The sequence below is a fragment of the Nerophis lumbriciformis genome, linkage group LG10 (genome assembly GCF_033978685.3).
Source record: "Nerophis lumbriciformis linkage group LG10, RoL_Nlum_v2.1, whole genome shotgun sequence".
Taxonomy (NCBI): Eukaryota; Metazoa; Chordata; class Actinopteri; order Syngnathiformes; family Syngnathidae; genus Nerophis; species Nerophis lumbriciformis.
Window position 1 is genome coordinate 52,692,820 of NC_084557.2, and position 19,916 is coordinate 52,712,735.

The window sequence follows — 19,916 nt, forward strand, 5'->3', positions numbered from 1 at the left end:
AGCACTTGCATCCTTTAGTAACACAACTCGATCAATAATTGCATAATATTTAATTATATTTCACACAATATATAAAGTTAAAAAAACAAGACATATAAGGCGTAAATTCGGAAGAGTTCCGCCCGAGAACGCCGTTCGGTACAATACAACACGCGCTCCTCCATCTTGGCCGTCTTCCCATTGGTCACATTCGGTGCCCTTTGCTCCTTGTTGGCGCGGTCGTTAAAAAGCCGGGAGTTGAACAATACCAGTTTTTAATATATTGTTTGAGTTTTCTTCTGCGAGGAAGGAGTAGGAAAACGAAGTCTGGTCAAATGTAACATACCGTAGTGTGGAAAGGAAAGTACACCTGGAAACAAGTTCGGCGGTTGTGATCGCCGCGGTGCTACTAGCTAGCTGTACCTGAAGTAAGTAAGTACGGCTAAATAAGACATCACATTATCCAAAAGGGACAAGCGGTAGGAAATGGATGGATTATCAGCACTTCCGTGTTTTTAGCTAAGTAATGCAATATTGTATCCCGGTAGACATTTATTAGGAATGATTGAAACCCGGACCACAGATGCAGTGGATCTAGTTAATAGTGTGAGAGTCCAGTCCATAGTGGATCTAAAATAATAGTGTGAGAGTCCAGTCCATAGTGGATCTAACATAATAGTGTGAGAGTCCAGTCCATAGTGGATCTAACATAATAGTGTGAGAGTCCAGTCCATAGTGGATCTAAAATAATAGTGTGAGAGTCCAGTCCATAGTGGATCTAACATAATAGTGTGAGAGTCCAGTCCATAGCGGATCTAATATAATAGTGTGAGAGTCCAGTCCATAGTGGATCTAACATAATAGTGAGAGTCCAGTCCATAGTGGATCTAACATAATAGTGTGAGAGTCTAGTCCATAGTGGATCTAACATAATAGTGAGAGTCCAGTCCATAGTGGATCTAACATAATAGTGAGAGTCTATAGTGTGAGAGTCCAGTCCATAGCGGATCTAACATAATAGTGTAAGAGTCCAGTCCATAGTGGATCTAACATAATAGTGAGAGTCCAGTCCATAGTGGATCTAACATAATAGTGAGAGAGTCCAGTCCATAGTGGATCTAACATAATAGTGTGAGAGTCCATTCCATAGTGGATCTAACATAATAGTGAGAGTCCAGGCCATAGTGGATCTAACATAATATTGTGAGAGTCCAGTCCAGAGTGGATCTAACATAATAGTGTGAGAGTCCAGTCCATAGTGGATCTAACTTAATAGTGTGAGAGTCCAGTCCATAGTGGATCTAACATAATAGTGTGAGAGTCCAGTCCATAGTGGATCTAACATAATATTATGAGAGTCCAGTCCATAGTGGATCTAACATATTAGTGTGAGAGTCCAGTCCATAGTGGATCTAACATAATAGTGTGAGAGTCCAGTCCATAGTGGATCTAACATAATAGTGTGAGAGTCCAGTCCATAGTGGATCTAACATAATAGTGTGAGAGTCCAGTCCATAGTGGATCTAACATAATAGTGTGAGAGTCCAGTCCATATTGGATCTAACATAATAGTGTGAGAGTCTAGTCCATAGTGGATCTAACATAATAGTGTGAGAGTCCAGTCCATAGTGGATCTAACATAATAGTGAGAGTCCAGTCCATAGTGGATCTAACATAATAGTGTGAGAGTCCAGTCCATAGTGGATCTAACATAATAGTGAGAGTCCAGTCCATAGTGGATCTAACATAATAGTGTGAGAGTCCAGTCCATAGTGGATCTAACATAATAGTGTGAGAGTCCAGTCCATAGTGGATCTAACATAATAGTGTGAGAGTCTAGTCCATAGTGGATCTAACATAATATTATGAGAGTCCAGTCCATAGTGGATCTAACATAATAGTGAGAGTCCAGTCATAGTAGATCTAACATAATAGTGTGAGAGTCCAGTCCATAGTGGATCTAACATAATAGTGTGAGAGTCCAGTCCATAGTGGATCTAACATAATAGTGTGAGAGTCCAGTCCATAGTGGATCTAACATAATATTATGAGAGTCCAGTCCATAGTGGATCTAACATATTAGTGTGAGAGTCCAGTCCATAGTGGATCTAACATTATAGTGTGAGAGTCCAGTCCATAGTGGATCTAACATAATAGTGTGAGAGTCCAGTCCATAGTGGATCTAACATAATAGTGTGAGAGTTCAGTCCATAGTGGATCTAACATAATAGTGTGAGAGTCCAGTCCATAGTGGATATAACATAATATTATGAGAGTCCAGTCCATAGTGGATCTAACATAATAGTGTGAGAGTCCAGTCCATAGTGGATCTAACATAATATTGTGAGAGTCCAGTCCATAGTGGATCTAACATAATATTGTGAGAGTCCAGTCCATAGTGGATCTAACATAATAGTGTGAGAGTCCATTCCATAGTGGATCTAACATAATAGTGTGAGAGTCCATTCCATAGTGGATCTAACATAATAGTGTGAGAGTCCAGTCCATAGTGGATCTAACATAATAGTGTGAGAGTCCAGTCCATATTGGATCTAACATAATAGTGTGAGAGTCCAGTCCATAGTGGATCTAAAATAATAGTGTGAGAGTCCAGTCCATAGTGGATCTAACATAATAGTGTGAGAGTCCAGTCCATAGTGGATCTAACATAATAGTGTGAGAGTCCAGTCCATAGTGGATCTAACATAATAGTGAGAGAGTCCAGTCCATAGTGGATCTAACATAATAGTGTGAGAGTCCAATCCATAGTGGATCTAACATAATAGTGTGAGAGTCCAGTCCATAGTGGATCTAACATAATAGTGAGAGTCCAGTCCATAGTGGATCTAACATAATAGTGTGAGAGTCCAGTCCATATTGGATCTAACATAATAGTGTGAGAGTCCAGTCCATAGTGGATCTAACATAATAGTGTGAGAGTCCATTCCATAGTGGATCTAACATAATAGTGTGAGAGTCCAGTCCATAGTGGATCTAACATAATAGTGAGAGTCCAGTCCATAGTGGATCTAACATAATAGTGTGAGAGTCTAGTCCATAGTGGATCTAACATAATAGTGTGAGAGTCCAGTCCATATTGGATCTAACATAATAGTGTGAGAGTCCAGTCCATATTGGATCTAACATAATATTGTGAGAGTCCAGTCCATAGTGGATCTAACATAATAGTGTGAGAGTCCAGTCCATAGTGGATCTAACATAATAGTGTGAGAGTCTAGTCCATAGTGGATCTAACATACAAGTGTGAGAGTCCAGTCCATAGTGGATCTAACATAATAGTGTGAGAGTCCAGTCCATAGAGGATCTAACATAATAGTGTGAGAGTCCAGTCCATAGTGGATCTAACATAATAGTGAGAGTAAAGTCCATAGAGGATCTAACATAATATTGTGAGAGTCCAGTCCATAGTGGATCTAACATAATAGTGTGAGAGTCCAGTCCATAGTGGATCTAACATAATAGTGTGAGAGTCCAGTCCATAGTGGATCTAACATAATAGTGAGAGAGTCCAGTCCATAGTGGATCTAACATAATAGTGTGAGAGTCCATTCCATAGTGGATCTAACATAATAGTGAGAGTCCAGGCCATAGTGGATCTAACATAATATTGTGAGAGTCCAGTCCAGAGTGGATCTAACATAATAGTGTGAGAGTCCAGTCCATAGTGGATCTAACATAATAGTGTGAGAGTCCAGTCCATAGTGGATCTAACATAATAGTGTGAGAGTCCAGTCCATAGTGGATCTAACATAATAGTGTGAGTCCAGTCCATATTGGATCTAACATAATAGTGTGAGAGTCCAGTCCATAGTGGATCTAACATAATAGTGTGAGAGTCCAGTCCATAGTGGATCTAACATAATAATGTGAGAGTCCAGTCCAAGGTGGATCTAACATAATAGTGTGAGAGTCCAGTCCATAGTGGATCTAACATAATAGTGTGAGAGTCCAGTCCATATTGGATTTAACATAATAGTGTGAGAGTCCAGTCCATAGTGGATCTAACATAATAGTGTGAGAGTCCAGTCCATAGTGGATCTAACATAATAGTGTGAGAGTCCAGTCCATAGTGGATCTAACATAATAGTGAGAGTAAAGTCCATAGAGGATCTAACATAATATTGTGAGAGTCCAGTCCATAGTGGATCTAACATAATAGTGTGAGAGTCCAGTCCATAGTGGATCTAACATAATTGTGTGAGAGTCTAGTCCATAGTGGATCTAACATAATAGTGTGAGAGTCCAGTCCATAGTGGATCTAACATAATAGTGAGAGTCCAGTCCATAGTGGATCTAACATAATATTGTGAGAGTCCAGTCCATAGTGGATCTAACATAATAGTGTGAGAGTCTAGTCCATAGTGGATCTAACATAATAGTGTGAGAGTCCAGTCCATAGTGGATCTAACATAATAGTGTGAGAGTCTAGTCCATAGTGGATCTAACATAATAGTGTGAGAGTCCAGTCCATAGTGGATCTAACATAATATTGTGAGAGTCCAGTCCATAGTGGATCTAACATAATATTGTGAGAGTCCAGTCCATAGTGGATCTAACATAATAGTGTGAGAGTCTAGTCCATAGTGGATCTAACATAATAGTGTGAGAGTCCAGTCCATAGTGGATCTAACATAATAGTGTGAGAGTCCAGTCCATAGTGGATCTAACAAAATAGTGTGAGAGTCCATTCCATAGTGGATCTAACATAATAGTGAGAGTCCTTTCCATAGTGGATCTAACATAATAGTGAGAGTCCAGGTCATAGTGGGGCCAGCAGGAGATCATGTTGAGTGGAGGCAAGTCAGCAGCGCAGCGACGTCATCAACGTCATCAACTGATGCACAGATGAGTGGTCCACCCCGGGTCCCGACTTTGAACAGCTAGCGCTTCATCTGTGGTCATCTAATAACCACTCCATGCAGGAGAGGGGGGCGGAGCAGAAAAGGGGGTCTATTTAAAGGCTAGAGTATACAAATGAGTTTTAAGATGGGACTTAAATGCTTCTACTGAGGTAGCATCTCTAACTGTTACCTGTAGAACATTCCAGAGTACTGGAGCCCCAATAGAAAACGCTCTATAGCCCGCAGATTTTTTTGGGCTCTGGGAATCACTAATAAGCCGGAGTTCTTTGAACGCAGCTTTCTTGCCGGGACATATAGTACAATACAATCAGCAAGATAGGTTTTAAGTGGTTTTCTGAAAGAGTACTGTGTCTGCTTCCATTTTCAGGTTGATCATCATGGAAAATGGCAGATCTGAATTTCCATTTCCCTACCAGCCTTACACCATCCAGGAGGACTTCATGTGCGCCTTGTACAGTGCACTTGACCAGGGCAAAGTTGGCATCTTTGAGAGTCCAACTGGAACGGTAGGTTTGTGCAGGGGCTTTTCAAAGTGTGACATTAAGGCCCCTATTTTCCCCCGTTTTTTCAGGAACTTTCTCATTTACCTGGGATTTGGAAAACTAAATGTATGTAGCCTTTAAACGCAATCAAAATCAACTAAGCAGGAGTGAAAAACATGTTTGCCTTTTTACTTTTCTCAGTCAGCAGAAACCACAAGCTGTGCTGTAGCCTGGCACATTTACAGTCTCTACAGAACTATAAGATTGTTAATTAATATGCACTGTCCAATATAAAGAATAAATACTTAGTCAATTTGCAGCATTAGTGCATTGGAGTCAGATTACAGCGCACCAATACAGTAGCACCTCAATTTACAAGCTTAACTGGTTCAGTGACAGAGCGTTTAACTCAAAACACTTTAAAGTTAAAGTTAAAGTTAAAGTACCAATGATTGTCACACACACACTAGGTGTGGTGAAATTATTCGTATTATTCGTATAATTATTTGTACCTCCAATCAATGTTGCCCTTTGAAATCATTTTAATTAGTGCTTGGCTTCCCCAAAACTGCATTACAATAACATCTAACTGGCGACTTGTCCGCCCGAATGCAGCTGCGATAGGCTCCAGTACCCCCCGCGACCCTGTGAGGGACAAGCAGTAGAAAATGGATGGATGTCTTTTGAAAAAAATACTTTTAAATAGGACATGTTTCATAAAAAACAATAACATGTACTACTAACAACAATAGTAGTTTTATGAAGTAAGAGAGTGGACTTCTGTATCTCCTTGCAGCTGCGTTGCCATCAAACACACCATCAGCAGCTTTTCAATATTTTCATAAATAAATGTCCAAAGTTTAGATATTATTTTAACATTGTGCTTCAGTATGGCATACCTGCCAACTACTCCGGTTTTCCCGTAATTACCGTATTTTCCACACCATAAGGCGCCCTGGGTTAAAAGCCGCGCCTTCAATGAACGGCATATTTCAAAACTTTGTCCACCTATAAGCCGCCCCGTGTTGTAAGCCGCATCTAACTGCGCTAAAGGAATGTCAAAAAAACAGTCAGATAGGTCAGTCAAACTTTAATAATATATTAAAAACCAGCGTTCTAACAACTCTGTTCACCCCCAAAATGTACGCAAATGTGCAATCACAAACATACGTATATCAACATGGACAGAGCTGCGTGAAAAAAGCCACCCGGCCTCTTCGCGTAAACTTAAACTTACCTTAACCACTCGCTCATCTTTTCTTCATCCATCCCTTCGAGTTAGCTTTTATGATGACGCCGGCTGGAAAGGTCTCTTTTGGCAAGGTCTTCCTTTTGAATATCACCATGGGTGGAAGTTTCTGGCCATTAGCATGGCAAGCTAGAACCACAGTGAAGGATGACTTCTCATTCCCTGTGGTGCGAATATTCACCGTACGTGCTCCCGTTGTATCCACAGTGCGGTTCACAGGAATATCAGTTGCTGTGAAATAGTAATCCGTGTGCGGATGGAGAGATTGCGTCTTTTCATGAACCGGATCCCTGACGCTTAGTAGGAGCCATTTTGTGGTCTTTACAGATGTAAACACACAAAGGAAATGAAACGTACGGTATATCCGCGCGCTTTTTCTTCTTCTACGCGGGCGGGTGGTTGCTTACAGTAGAAGAAGAAGCGCTTCCTGTTCTATGGGGGCGGGTGCTTACCTTGGCGGTTGCTTGCGTAGAAGAAGAAGCGCTTCCTGTTCTACCGGGAAAAAAGATGGCGGCTGTTTACCGAAGTTGCGAGATCGAAACTTTATGAAAATGAATCGTAATATTAATCCATATATAAAGCGCACCGGGTTAAAAGCCGCACTGTCAGCTTTTGAGTAAATTTGTGGTTTTTAGGTGCGGCTAATAGTGCGGAAAATACGGGTACGGTTTTCATCAACCTTTTCCGGGTTACGGTTGCAGTGATAAAAAATGTTTTTTCATTAATTAAAAAATTTTTTTTTTTTTAATTTTATTCACGAAATCGCGTAACAACAATGACAATCGACACTGCTTCCCGTAACTTCCTATCGAGCCATTCCGAATGCCATGCGCGAGGCTATTTATAGCACCGCTGCCATGCACGAGGCACCTGTTGCCATTGTTTCCAAACGAGCGAACGATCATGGAATCAGCCGGAGAAAAATCGCATACGAGTCTTAAACCGAAAAGAAAACTGCAGTCATTCCGTGAAGAATATTCAAAAGCCTATCCGGGAATAATCATCCGTTCCAAAAAGGGTGAAAACTACGCGAATTGCACCTTGTGCAGACAAGATTTTTCGATCGGACACGGAGGAATTAGCGATGTAAAAGACCACGTTGGGACAAAAATACACAAGTCTAATGCCGTTGCTAAATTTGGATTTTAGCCACAAAAGGTAATGACACCAATGTTATCTATTGGAATTGTTTAGTACTGTTATACTGTTAAAAGTGTTTATACTATTTATGCTTTCAAGTCCAAGTTGAAGAAATCTTGTTAAATGTTGACATCATAACTACCAAAATACAGAAGTATGTCCTTAATATTTTTGCAGTGCTATTTCTGTTGAAAAGTTCAAATGATTACATTAGAGATGTGATGTGCCACTTTTCAAGTGTCTGATGGCTTAAATTAATTGTCATGAATTTTTCATATTTTGAATTCTTTTGAAAGGCTTACAAAAAAACTACATTTGAATTGTAATTCCATGCTATTGACAGGACTATTAATTTTAATGAAGTTAGCTTACCATGTTTACAGTACGATAATTGTGATAGAAATGTGAATTTTAGGCACAGAATATTTTTTACAATTGAACAAGGCAGTAGATTATACAAGCTTGGACAGAAAGTTAATAATGACACCAATTTTTTTTTAAATGGAATTGTTTAGTACTGTTTTACCATTTGTTTACTGTAAAAAGTGTTTATACTGTTTATACTTTCAATTAACAAATTGAAGTCTTGTGAAAGGTTGACAGGATAACTGGCATTAACTGTCAAAATAATTTCAAACTATTGAAGTTAGCTTACAGAATAAACATGTCAATCAACCCATATGATTTTTGCTGTAATATTTTTGTTTTGAAAAGTCACTGTGACTGATAGAAAAGTGATGGTTTTAGCAACATTTTAACCTGTCTGAATGCTAATAATCATTTTGCGTCGGGGGGCAAACCCCCCACCAGGACTTTGTCCTGGACCTACCGGGGCCTGCGGTCCCTGGACCCTGGCTACTAGGTTTTTCTGATTTCAAAAGTTGGCAGGTATGGTATGGTGCAGACTAGCAGTGATACACTCAAATTGCTTAGCCAAGGTAAGTTATTTTTGAATTCAATGAATGTCATCCACTTCTTGTCCTTCACGCTCAATTTCTTATGTCCCATGCTTGGAAAAATAAAGGTATGCTCATCTTTTGCTATAAATTAAGTAAGACCAGATGTTCTGGGCAGATCTTACGGGGTTGCTCCACCAACTAATGGCGGGGATGCTTGTAACTCACATTTTTTGCCTACAACTTAAAGCATAACAATTAGCCGAGAGACCGCTCTTATATCCAAACATTTTGAAGTTGGAGCACCATTTAGTTGGGGTACCACTGTAAGTATGTATTCTCTCCGCCATAGGGCAAATCTCTGAGTCTGATATGTGGAGCGCTGAGCTGGCTTACAGACTGTGAGGCCAAACGGAGGCAGGAGGCCGCCGCTCTGCTGCAAGACGGAGAGACGGCACTTTCCTCACCTGCTAAAGAAGCCTCCTCTCAGAGCTCTTCTGCAGAACCCGACTGGATCAGCAGCTTTGTTAAAAAAAAAGCTGAACGGGATTTGGTGTCAAAGTTGAAGGTACGTGTGTCCGTCGAAAAGGTTCCTCTTTGCTTAGGATGCTGACAAATGATGTGTGTAATATGTGTCAGGAGGACGAATTGAAAAGGAAGAAGAGAGAGGAGCGCTTAGAAGCGATTAGGAACAATGTTCAACTGAAGTACGCCATGAAAAGGAAGGTAAGCTGCTAAAATTGTTGTTCTGTGGGTCAATCATCAGTGCACTGTAAGGACTTTGCCATTTTGCCTGGAGCAAGTGTGATCAATTTGCTGTCGTTTTTTTTATTTTGATATGCCTCTTACATTTAAGCAGGGCTGCACAATGTTGAAAAATGTAGAGATGTCCGATAATGGCTTTTTTGCCGATATTCCGATATTGTCCAACTCTTAATTGCCGATTCCGATATCATAGATGGCGGCGCGCAAAGACGCAGCGGCTTACGGCTCTCCATTTCAGTGCTCTTTCTTCCTTCTTTTCTTCATGTTTTTTTTCCTTTTGTGCACCACCTGTACTGCAAACACCCGGTACACCCGCCAGTCACTCTTGGATATCGGTAACTCGCACCAGATATCTGTTTCGAGCGACTTTCACCACGAGCACAACATCCCAGATGACATAGCGAGAGCACAGGGCTCTCCGTGGTTTGTTGTCGGGTCTGGGAGACGGCGTAGACGGAGGAGGGAGAGGAAGCAGAAGCGTGGCCGCAGGTCCGGCGTCTTGCTCAGGCTTAGGAAACAACCCCACAAGCCACCTCTACCGAGCCTGTTCCTCTCTAATGCCAGATCCCTTGTACAGAAGATGGACGACCTGGAGTTACAACTTGCTGGAAACCGCTATGTTCGGGACTGTTGTGCTATGATTATCACCGAAACCTGGCTTCACCCGGAAATACCCGATGCTAGCATGCAGCTAGCCGGACGCACTCTGCTCCGCCGGGACAGAACTAAGGACTCCGGTAAGAGCAGAGGAGGGGGGCTCTGTATCTACGTGCATGAGAACTGGTGCAACAACGGGACAATCACTGAACAGCACTGTTGCCCGGACGTGGAGTACATGTCTGTTAGATGTCGGCCTTTTTTTCTCCCGAGAGAGCTGTCTGTTGTTATCATCACGGCTGTGTATATTCCACCGGACGCCAAAGTAAACACAGCGCTCTCTCTTCTGCTGAACACCGTCAACGAACAGCAGCGGGCCCACCCCGACGGTGTTCATATCATAGCAGGGGATTTTAATAAGGCCAATCTGAAGACTGTACTCCCTAAGTTCTACCAGCACGTGAAGTGTTCTACAAGGGGCAAGAACACCTTGGACCACGTGTATACCAACATAAAGCACGCGTACAGAGCTACACCCCTCCCCCAGCTTGGACAGTCAGACCATCTTTCCCTCCTGCTCTCTCCTACCTACACCCCCATCAGACACCAGGCCAGGCCTATCACAAAGACTGTTATGACCTGGCCTGACGATGCACTCCCCAAACTTCAGGACTGCTTCCAACACACAGACTGGGACCTCTTCCAACAACAGGAGCTGGAGACAGCCACAGGAACGGTGCTGGACTACATAAAGTTCTGCATCGGGAATGTGACTGTGGAAAAAACCATCCGGGTTTACCCCAACAAGAAACCCTGGATGACCAGCCAGGTCCGCACACTCCTCAGGGCCCGCGACGCAGCCTTCAGGTCAGGGGACAGGGCACTGTACAGTGTTGCTAGAGCCGACCTGAAGAGAGGGATTAAAAAAGCAAAGGCGGACCACAGGAGGTGCATAGAGTCCCATCTGTCCAGCAAAAACTCACGGGAGGTGTGGCGGGGCATTCATGACATCACGAACTTCAGAGGCTGCAATATGACAACTGCGGATCAGAGTGCGACACTGGCAGAGGAGCTTAACTGTTTCTTTGCCCGTTTCGAAACCCCCCAGCGACACTCATCTGCTCCAGCCCTGCCCCCGCCCCCACCGGGCTCCGGCGCCACTCCACTCACTGTACAGGAGCACAGTGTCAGACGAGTGCTCCTGGCTGTGAACCCCAGGAAGGCTACCGGACCAGACGGAGTACCTGGAAAGGTGCTCAGGACGTGCGCCCACCAGCTCACTCCCCCTCTCACCAGGCTCTTCAACCTCTCCCTGGCTCAGGCAGTCATCCCATCCTGCCTGAAGTCATCTACAATAATCCCGGTGCCGAAGAAGTCTCCCATCACCAGCCTGAATGATTACCGACCAGTGGCCCTCACTCCGGTAATCATGAAGTGCTTCGAGCGACTTGTTCTCCAGCACATCAAGGACCATATTCCTCCAGACTTCGACCCCCACCAGTTCGCATACCGGGGGAACAGGTCCACAGAGGACGCCATCGCTGTTGCTCTCCACTCTGCTCTGAACCACCTGGAGCAGCAGCAGAGCTACGTCCGGATGCTCTCTGTGGACTATAGCTCTGCCTTCAATACAATAATCCCGGACAGACTCTGCAATAAACTGGACACTCTTGGCCTCCCCCCTCTCACAAACGCCTGGATAAGGGACTTCCTAACGGACCGACCCCAGAATGTGAGACTTGGCCCGCACCTCTCATCCTCCCGCACGCTGAGCATCGGCTCCCCACAGGGCTGTGTGCTGAGCCCCCTCCTCTACTGCCTCTACACCCATGACTGCAGTCCGGCCCACAGTGACAACCTTACCGTCAAGTTCGCCGACGATACCACAGTGGTCGGGCTCATCTCCAGGGGTGACGAGGCTGCCTACAGAGAGGAGGTCCTGAAGCTGACGGCCTGGTCTTCGGAGAACAACCTCGCTCTCAACACCAGCAAGACCAGAGAGATCATCGTCGACTTCAGGAGGAGCAGCACCGACCCTGCCCCCCTCTACATCAACGGCGAGCGTGTAGAGAGGGTCCACACCTTCAGGTACCTTGGAGTCCACATCTCTAATGACTTCTCCTGGACAGTCAACACCACATCAATCATCAAGAAGGCTCAGCAGCGGCTACACTTCCTTAGAGTCCTCGGGAAGTACAACCTGAAGCCTGACCTGCTGCTGACCTTCTACCGCTCGTCCATCGAGAGCCTGCTGACCTACTGTATTACGGTATGGTACGGCAGCTGCACTGCAGCAGACAGGGAGAGGCTGCAAAGAGTGGTCAAGACGGCTCAGAAGATCATCGGCCGCCCTCTCCCCTCTCTGACGGACATCTACACCTCCCGCTGCCTCAACAGAGCCAGTGCCATCATCAAGGACAGCACCCACCCTGGCTCTGACCTGTTCCACCTGCTGCCCTCTGGGAAGCGCTACAGGTGCATTAAAAGCAAAACAAACAGGCTAAAGAACAGCTTCTTCCCCAGGGCCATAACCATCCTGAACGGACTGCCCCATTGTCCCTCATAACTGCCTTCTCTTCGGTGCAATAACCCATTCCATCAACCACCCTGTTTTTGTTTTGTTTTTTCATGTATATATTCATTTCACACCATATTCATTGCACTTCTACATTTTTTATATTTCTATATATTTACACATTGTTTTCCTAGCATGCACACATCGCACTGTATGGAATGGCCTCAATCTCGTTACCTTGCGTAATGACAATAAAGCTGATTCTGATTCTGATTCTGATATATACAGTTGTGGAATGAACACATTATTATGCCTAATTTTGTTGTGATGCACGGACGTAGGGAGAAGTACAGAGCGCCAATAAACCTTAAAGGCACTGCCTTTGCGTGCCAGCCCAGTCACAAAATATCTACGGCTTTTCACACACACAAGTGAATGCATCGTATACTTGGTCAACAGCCATACAGGTCACACTCAGGGTGGCCGTATAAACAACTTTAACACTGTTACAAATATGCACCACACTGTGAACCCACACCAAACAAGAATGACAAACACATTTCGAGAGAACATCCGCACCGTAACACAACATAAACACAACAGAAGAAATACCCAGAACCCCTTGCAGCACTAACTCTTCCAGGATGCTACAATATACACCCCCCGCTACCCCAAACCCCCCCACCTCAACCCCGCCCCCGCCAACCCCCGCCCACCTCAACCTCCTCATGCTCTCTCAGGGAGAGCATGTCCCAAATTCCAAGCTGCTGTTTTGAGGCATGTTAAAAAAAAATAATGCACTTTGTGACTTCAATAATAAATATGGCAGTGCCATGTCGGCATTTTTTTCTCCATAAATTGAGTTGATTTATTTTGGAAAACCTTGTTACATTGTTTAATGCATCCAGCGGGGCATCACAACAAAATTAGGCATAAAAATGTGTTAATTCCACGACTGTATATATCGCTATCGGTTGATATCGGAATCGGGAGTTGGACAATATCGGATATCAGCAAAAAAGCCATTATCGGACATCTCTAATTTTTACCAATGACGTGTGTTTGTGTGTGCGGTGCAGAGTTACGAGGAAGACGAAGCATTCAAGTTGCTGGAGCTGAGTAAAGAGGAGCAATCCGATGCACTGGCAAACCAAGAAGACGAGGACCTTATCGTCGTGGAGTATGAAAGCGACGATGAGTCAAAGTTAAAGAGCAGGTGGGAATGGCCGTCGCGCTTAACACAACCCCCGTGTTTGGCGCGGTGCAGTAACGGCAGGGTACTCGCATCCTCAGGTTGCGTGGAACCGAAGAAGAGGAGGAGGATGATCTGGTGGAAGAGCACGTCTCAAAGGTGATGCATATGAGAAAAAAAATGTCTAGAAATTGTAAGCATCTTTACGTGTCCTGTGACGTGAATCAGAATGTTGTGTGTCTGCAGATTTACTACTGCAGTCGCACGCACTCGCAGCTCGCTCAGTTTGTCCACGAGGTCCAGAAGAGTCCCTTCAGCAAGGACATCAGTGTGGTCACGCTGGGCTCACGGCAGGTAAAATCTACCATAAGTTTGTTTGAATAGTATCAAATGTTATTTTAGTCATATATTGTATCCAGGGAGTCATTATCATACTGTGGGTCGTAGTCAGAGGTGGGTAGTAACGCGCTACATTTACTCCGTTACATCTACTTGAGTAACTTTTGGGATAAATTGTACTTCTAAGAGTAGTTTTAATGCAACATATTTTTACTTTTACTTGAGTATATTTATAGAGAAGAAACGCTACTTTTACTCCGCTACTTTTATCTACATTCAGCTCGCTACTTGCTACTAATTTTTATCGATCTGTTAATGCACGCTTTGTTTGTTTTGGTCTGTCAGACAGACCTTCATAGTGCCTGCGTTTCAACAAATTCAGTCACTGGTGACGTTCACTCCGTTCCACCAATCAGATGCAGTCACTGGTGATGTTGGACCAATCAAACAGAGCCAGGGGTCACATGACCTGACTCAAACAAGTTGAAAAACTTATTGGGGTGTTACCATTTAGTGGTCAATTGTACGGAATATGTACTGTACTGTGCAATCTACTAATACAAGTTCCAATCAATCAATCAAAAGTGTGAAGGAAAAAAGACCATTTTTTATTTCAACCGTGCACCCCGTCAAAAGCCTAAAGACTGACTGCACAGTTCCTGTCTTCACAATAAAAGTGCCGCTCCATCACGCCTGCGCTTTCAAAATAAGAGTCTCCGAAAGCCTGCGCAAACAAGCTAGCAAGCTACGGAGTTTGCCGCCAATGTATTTCTTGTAAAGTGTATAAAAACGAATATGGAAGCTGGACATATAAGATGCCAAAAACCAACCACTTTCATGTGGTATTAGACAGAAAGGAGGAACTTTTTTTCTCCTCCATTTGAAAACGTGGACGTTTGTCATCACTACTGTCTGATTACAATCAATGCAAGTCATCAGAATCAGGTAATACACCAACTTATATTCTTGTCTTCATGAAAGAAAGGAATCTATATGTGTTAAACATGCTTGTATATTCATTAAAACACTATTAACATGTAAACAAAAACGGCAAAAAAAAAATATATAAATTATATACTGTATATATCAATGTATGTATATATATATATATATATATATATATATATATATATATATATGTGTGTCTGTGTATGTATATATATATATATATGTGTGTGTGTGTGTGTGTATATATATATATATATATATATATATATATATATATATATATATATATATATATATATATATATATATATATATATATATATATAGATGATATGTGTGTGTATGTTACTCATCAGTTACTCAGTACTTGAGTAGTTTTTTTACAACATACTTTTTACTTTTACTCAAGTAAATATTTGGGTGACTACTCTTTACTTTTACTTGAGTAATAAATCTCTAAAGTAACAGTACTGGTACTCTTACTTGAGTACAATTTCTGGCTACTCTACCCACCTCTGGTCGTAGTATTATGTCGATTTATGGATTCATTTGACAGGGACAGTACAATGAAACATTGCTACCCATAGGTAACCCGTGTCAAAGTGCATAAGACTTCTAGCCACAGGCTCATCTGGGTCGGCTTCTAAAGAAAAGTTGAGAAAAGTGAAAAAGACATACAACAAGATTAGGACAAGTACAAAATAAAAGTACAATAAAGATAATTGGCCCCATTTGTCCATTACTACACCCAGTTCTAGTGCTCACAATTCTGTTTTTCCTTAAGTCACTTTTTCAGAAAAGTTTAATGTCCGCCTGTGACTTTAACTCCAGTGGCAAAGAGTTCCACAGATGTGAGAACGCAGACTGACCCAGAGTGGTCCGGCACCTTTTCCCTCTAAAGCTGGAGTCTGCACACCTTCACTACTGTATTTTTGTAATCATCACATCAGGGGCTAATCCACTAAAACAGTGTTTTTCAACCACTGTGGTGAGATACAGTCTGGTGTGCCGTGGAAGATTATGTAAATTCACCTATTTGGGTTAAAAATTTTTTTTGCAAACCAGTAATTATAACCTACAAATGATGTGTTGTTGTTGAGTGTCGGTGCTGTCTAGAGCTCGGCAGAGTAACCGTGTAATGTGAATTAAAACAGCAGGGGTCCATGGTCTGGCGGTAGTTTGGCTTCAAGCGGGAAGATGTTGAACAGACAACTGTAATATGTCAAGTGTGCGGCAAAAGCGTTGTTACAAAAAGTAGCAGCACTGCTAATGTGTAGCATCATTTGAAAAGTCACCTGCTAGAGAATGAAGAGTGCTTGAAACTCCGCATGTCAACATCTACGTTCGGTGCCACACCCACAAAATGCCGAAGCAACCATTTTCACATAAACACCGTATAAAAAAAATAGTCAACAACAGAAGGAGATAACGTCCGCAGGAACCTACCACATAGCGAAGGACATACACTATTTGATTTCCTATTATTACTTTTTTATTTGACACTTATTGAAATATCTTGTGTGACATCATGCACAAAAGTGCACTTTATTTGTTTTAAACTATTGTAGTGGCGTTCTGTACAAAAAGTGCACTTTAATTGAGTGTTGTTTTGATATGTCATCTTAGTGACATCATGCACAAAAGTGCACTCATAGCTTGTTTTAAAATGTCTCTGACAATCTTGCACTTTCTGTTTGGAAATGACATGAATCCATCAATCAATCAATCAATGTTTATTTATATAGCCCTAAATCACAAGTGTCTCAAAGGGCTGCACAAGCCACAACGACATCCTCGGTACAGAGCCCACATAAGGGCAAGGAAAAACTCACCCCAGTGGGACGTCAATGAATGTTTGTGCCACTGCTTAATAACTGTTTAATAAATACATTTTTGGTATATTGACTTAATTGTGATTTCCCTCTCTGCATGAAAGTTTAAAAGTAGCATATATTAATGCAGTATGAAGAAGAATGTTTTAATGTAGACACATAGAATCATCATACTGCTGTGATTATATGCATCAAGTGTTCATTCAAGGCTAAGGCCAAATATCCACATATATATGGTGTATGGTGACATGGACTAAACATATTCACATATATATGGTGTATGGTGACATGGACTAAACATATCCACATATATATGGTGTATGGTGACATGGACTAAACATATCCACTAGAGATGCGCGGATAGGCAATTATTTCATCCGCAACCGCATCAGAAAGTCGTCAACCATCCGCCATACACCCGATCTAACATTTGATCAGAACCGCACCCGCCCGCACCCGCCCGCACCCGCCCGTTGTTATATATCTAATATAGACGATGCAAGGCATTAGTGTGGTTATAAAGCTTTTGCCTGTTAAAGAAAGGAGACTGATCCAATGCAGCACAGACATTCGCGTGCCACGCTGTCACGGCCCAGACGCACACCAGTGCGCAATCATATGGGAGCCGCGCTGAGCGCACCTCCAAGCGCGTCTCGCTGCCGGCGACGGCCGGGTATGGGCCCGACGCTCCAGCGCCATCCATTTTCAGGGCTAGTTGATTCGGCAGGTGGGTTGTTACACACTCCTTAGCGGGTTCCGACTTCCATGGCCACCGTCCTGCTGTCTATATCAACCAGGGTGAGCCCCACCCCTTTCGTGATCGCACTGCGCGCACTGCGCGCGGAGTGACCCCTGTTACGCGCCCCCGGCAACAGGGGTAGCGGGCAGGTAAGCTGTGCGGGCGGAGCGCGCGGAGTGACCCCTGTTACGAGCCCCCGGCCACGGGGGTGGCGGGCAGGTAAGCTGCTTACCTGCTGCGCGTGACGCCGGCCGCGGCGAAGGCGGACGAGGCGGGGTGTCGGTGCGGTGGGCGCGGTGGTGACCCTGGACGTGCGTCGGGCCCTTCTCGCGGATCGCCTAAGCTACGGCTCCCGGTGGGGCCCTCTCGGGGGAAGGGGCCTCGGTCCCGGACCCCGGCGAGGCGTCCCTTCTCCGCTCCGTAAAAGTGTCCATCTCTTTTTTTTTTCTTCTTCTGTTGTGGCATATGCTGCAGGTGCCTGCTCGTTTTTCGTATGTGGGTAACAACATTTAACTATGTATATATATTTCCCAATTGGTTTAACTGCCACCCGCCTGAATCTATTTAAAATCTAATTTTTTTTTATTTCAACCGCCCGACCCGACCCGACCCGCGGATAAAATCTAATTTTTTTAATTTCATCCGCCCGATCCGCGGATAATCCGCGGACTCCGCGGATAATCCGCGGACTCCGCGGTTGTGCCCGCAAACCGCGCATCTCTAATATCCACATATATATGGTGTATGGTGACATGGACTAAACATATCCACATATATATGGTGTATGGTGACATGGACTAAACATATCCACATATATATGGTGTATGGTGACATGGCCTAAACATATCGATATAATAATAAAAGGCCATATCGCCCGGCCCTACATCCATGGATATGCTCATTTCTACTCGGCTCTGTGGAGGCACTGGTGGTGTAGTGGTTCACATAGCTGACTCTCTCTAAACAAAGTCTTGCACTTTGCAGAATCTTTGCGTCAACGAGGAGGTGCGGCGCCTGGGCAGCCTTCAGCGGATTAACGACCGCTGCATGGAGATGCAGAAAAACAAACATGGTGAGAGGCGCAAAAAAAGAAGTGCAAAACCGGCTCTCGACATGATATTCCACGCAATATTACATATGGAAGACTTTTGACGAGTTCAAATGACTATGCTAGAGAAGCAGCACGACGATGAAGGAGCAAAGAGGAAGCGAGGCCCGGCCAAGAGCGTGTGTCCCTACAACAAGGCCTCGGCGCTGCAGCAGATGAGGGATGACGTCCTGGGCAGCGTCCACGATATCGAGCAGCTCCTGAAGCTTGGCAGGGAAAGTCATTCGTGTCCTTACTACGCCTCACGACTCGCTGTTCCCCCAGCACAGGTTTGTGCGCTTCCTCCTACACTAAATGTTAAGTTTTGTGTTTTTACGCTGAATAACATGTGCTCATATTGCTTGGCACAGTTGGTGGTCTTGCCTTATCAGATGGTGCTGCATGGAGCCACGAGGCGCGCAGCAGGGATTCAGCTGAAGGGACAGGTCGTACTTCATGTTGTTAATTTTAAATTTTTGCTACTCGCTTTAGCATTAAAAAAGACAAAATCATTCCTGTGATAAAATGGCAACCAAGGTAATCAAAAAGGTCAACCAACGAACAAGTTTTTTCTATAGAATCTCCTCTCTGGTCAACAAAAGCACCATGAAGATTCTAGCGGGAACTCTCGTTCAACCCTTTTTCCATTACGCATGCACCTCCTGGTACCCTAGCACCTCCAAAACCCTCAAATCTAGACTCCAAACATCCCAGGACAAGCTAATCAGATTACTTCTAGACCTCCACCCCAGATCACACCTCACTCCTACCCACTTCTCCAAAGTGGGCTGGCTCAGGGTGGAGGACAGAGTAAAACAACTTTCACTGAGCCTGGTCTATAAAATCCGCTACACCTCCCTGATACCGAAGTACATGTCAAACTACTTCCTTAACGTAAATGACCGCCATAACCACAACACCAGGGGGAGCTCCACTAACCACGTGAAACCCAGATTCCCATCTAACAAAGGTCTTAACTCATATGGAATGCACTCCCAACAGGTGTAAAAGAAAGGGCATCTGTATCCTCCTTCAAAACTGCAATAAAAGAACACCTCCACGCAACTTCAACCCTAAACTAACACCCTCCCTGGATTGTTAATTGTTAATAATCAAATGTAAATAATCAAATGTAGTCACTTTTTCTTATGCTTTCTGATCTCTCTCTCTATGTCCACTACTTGCTGTACATATCCTACCAAGTCAGACCTACACTGTGTCAATGTCCATTTATCTGATGATGCAGTTGTTGATGACTGAAGTGTTGATAACA

The 19,916-nt window shown here is 43.6% G+C and overlaps 1 protein-coding gene across 3 annotated transcripts in view; it reads left to right on the top strand.

Moving 5' to 3' along the window:
* Nucleotides 1-177: 177 nt before the first annotated feature.
* ddx11 (DEAD/H (Asp-Glu-Ala-Asp/His) box helicase 11) overlaps nucleotides 178-19,916 on the top strand; it is a 78,888-nt gene continuing 59,149 nt past the window's right edge. The window contains exons 1-10 of one of the 3 annotated variants that reach the window (XM_061969398.1): nucleotides 178-411; nucleotides 5,230-5,368; nucleotides 8,982-9,197; nucleotides 9,269-9,355; nucleotides 13,586-13,722; nucleotides 13,800-13,857; nucleotides 13,945-14,052; nucleotides 18,541-18,628; nucleotides 18,731-18,933; nucleotides 19,015-19,089. In XM_061969398.1, coding sequence (XP_061825382.1) covers nucleotides 5,240-5,368; nucleotides 8,982-9,197; nucleotides 9,269-9,355; nucleotides 13,586-13,722; nucleotides 13,800-13,857; nucleotides 13,945-14,052; nucleotides 18,541-18,628; nucleotides 18,731-18,933; nucleotides 19,015-19,089 — 1,101 coding nt within the window. In that variant the 5' untranslated portion in view covers nucleotides 178-411; nucleotides 5,230-5,239. The remainder of the gene's footprint in view (nucleotides 412-5,229; nucleotides 5,369-8,981; nucleotides 9,198-9,268; nucleotides 9,356-13,585; nucleotides 13,723-13,799; nucleotides 13,858-13,944; nucleotides 14,053-18,540; nucleotides 18,629-18,730; nucleotides 18,934-19,014; nucleotides 19,090-19,916) is intronic. The other 2 variants (XM_061969399.1, XM_061969400.1) reach the window with 2 other exon arrangements.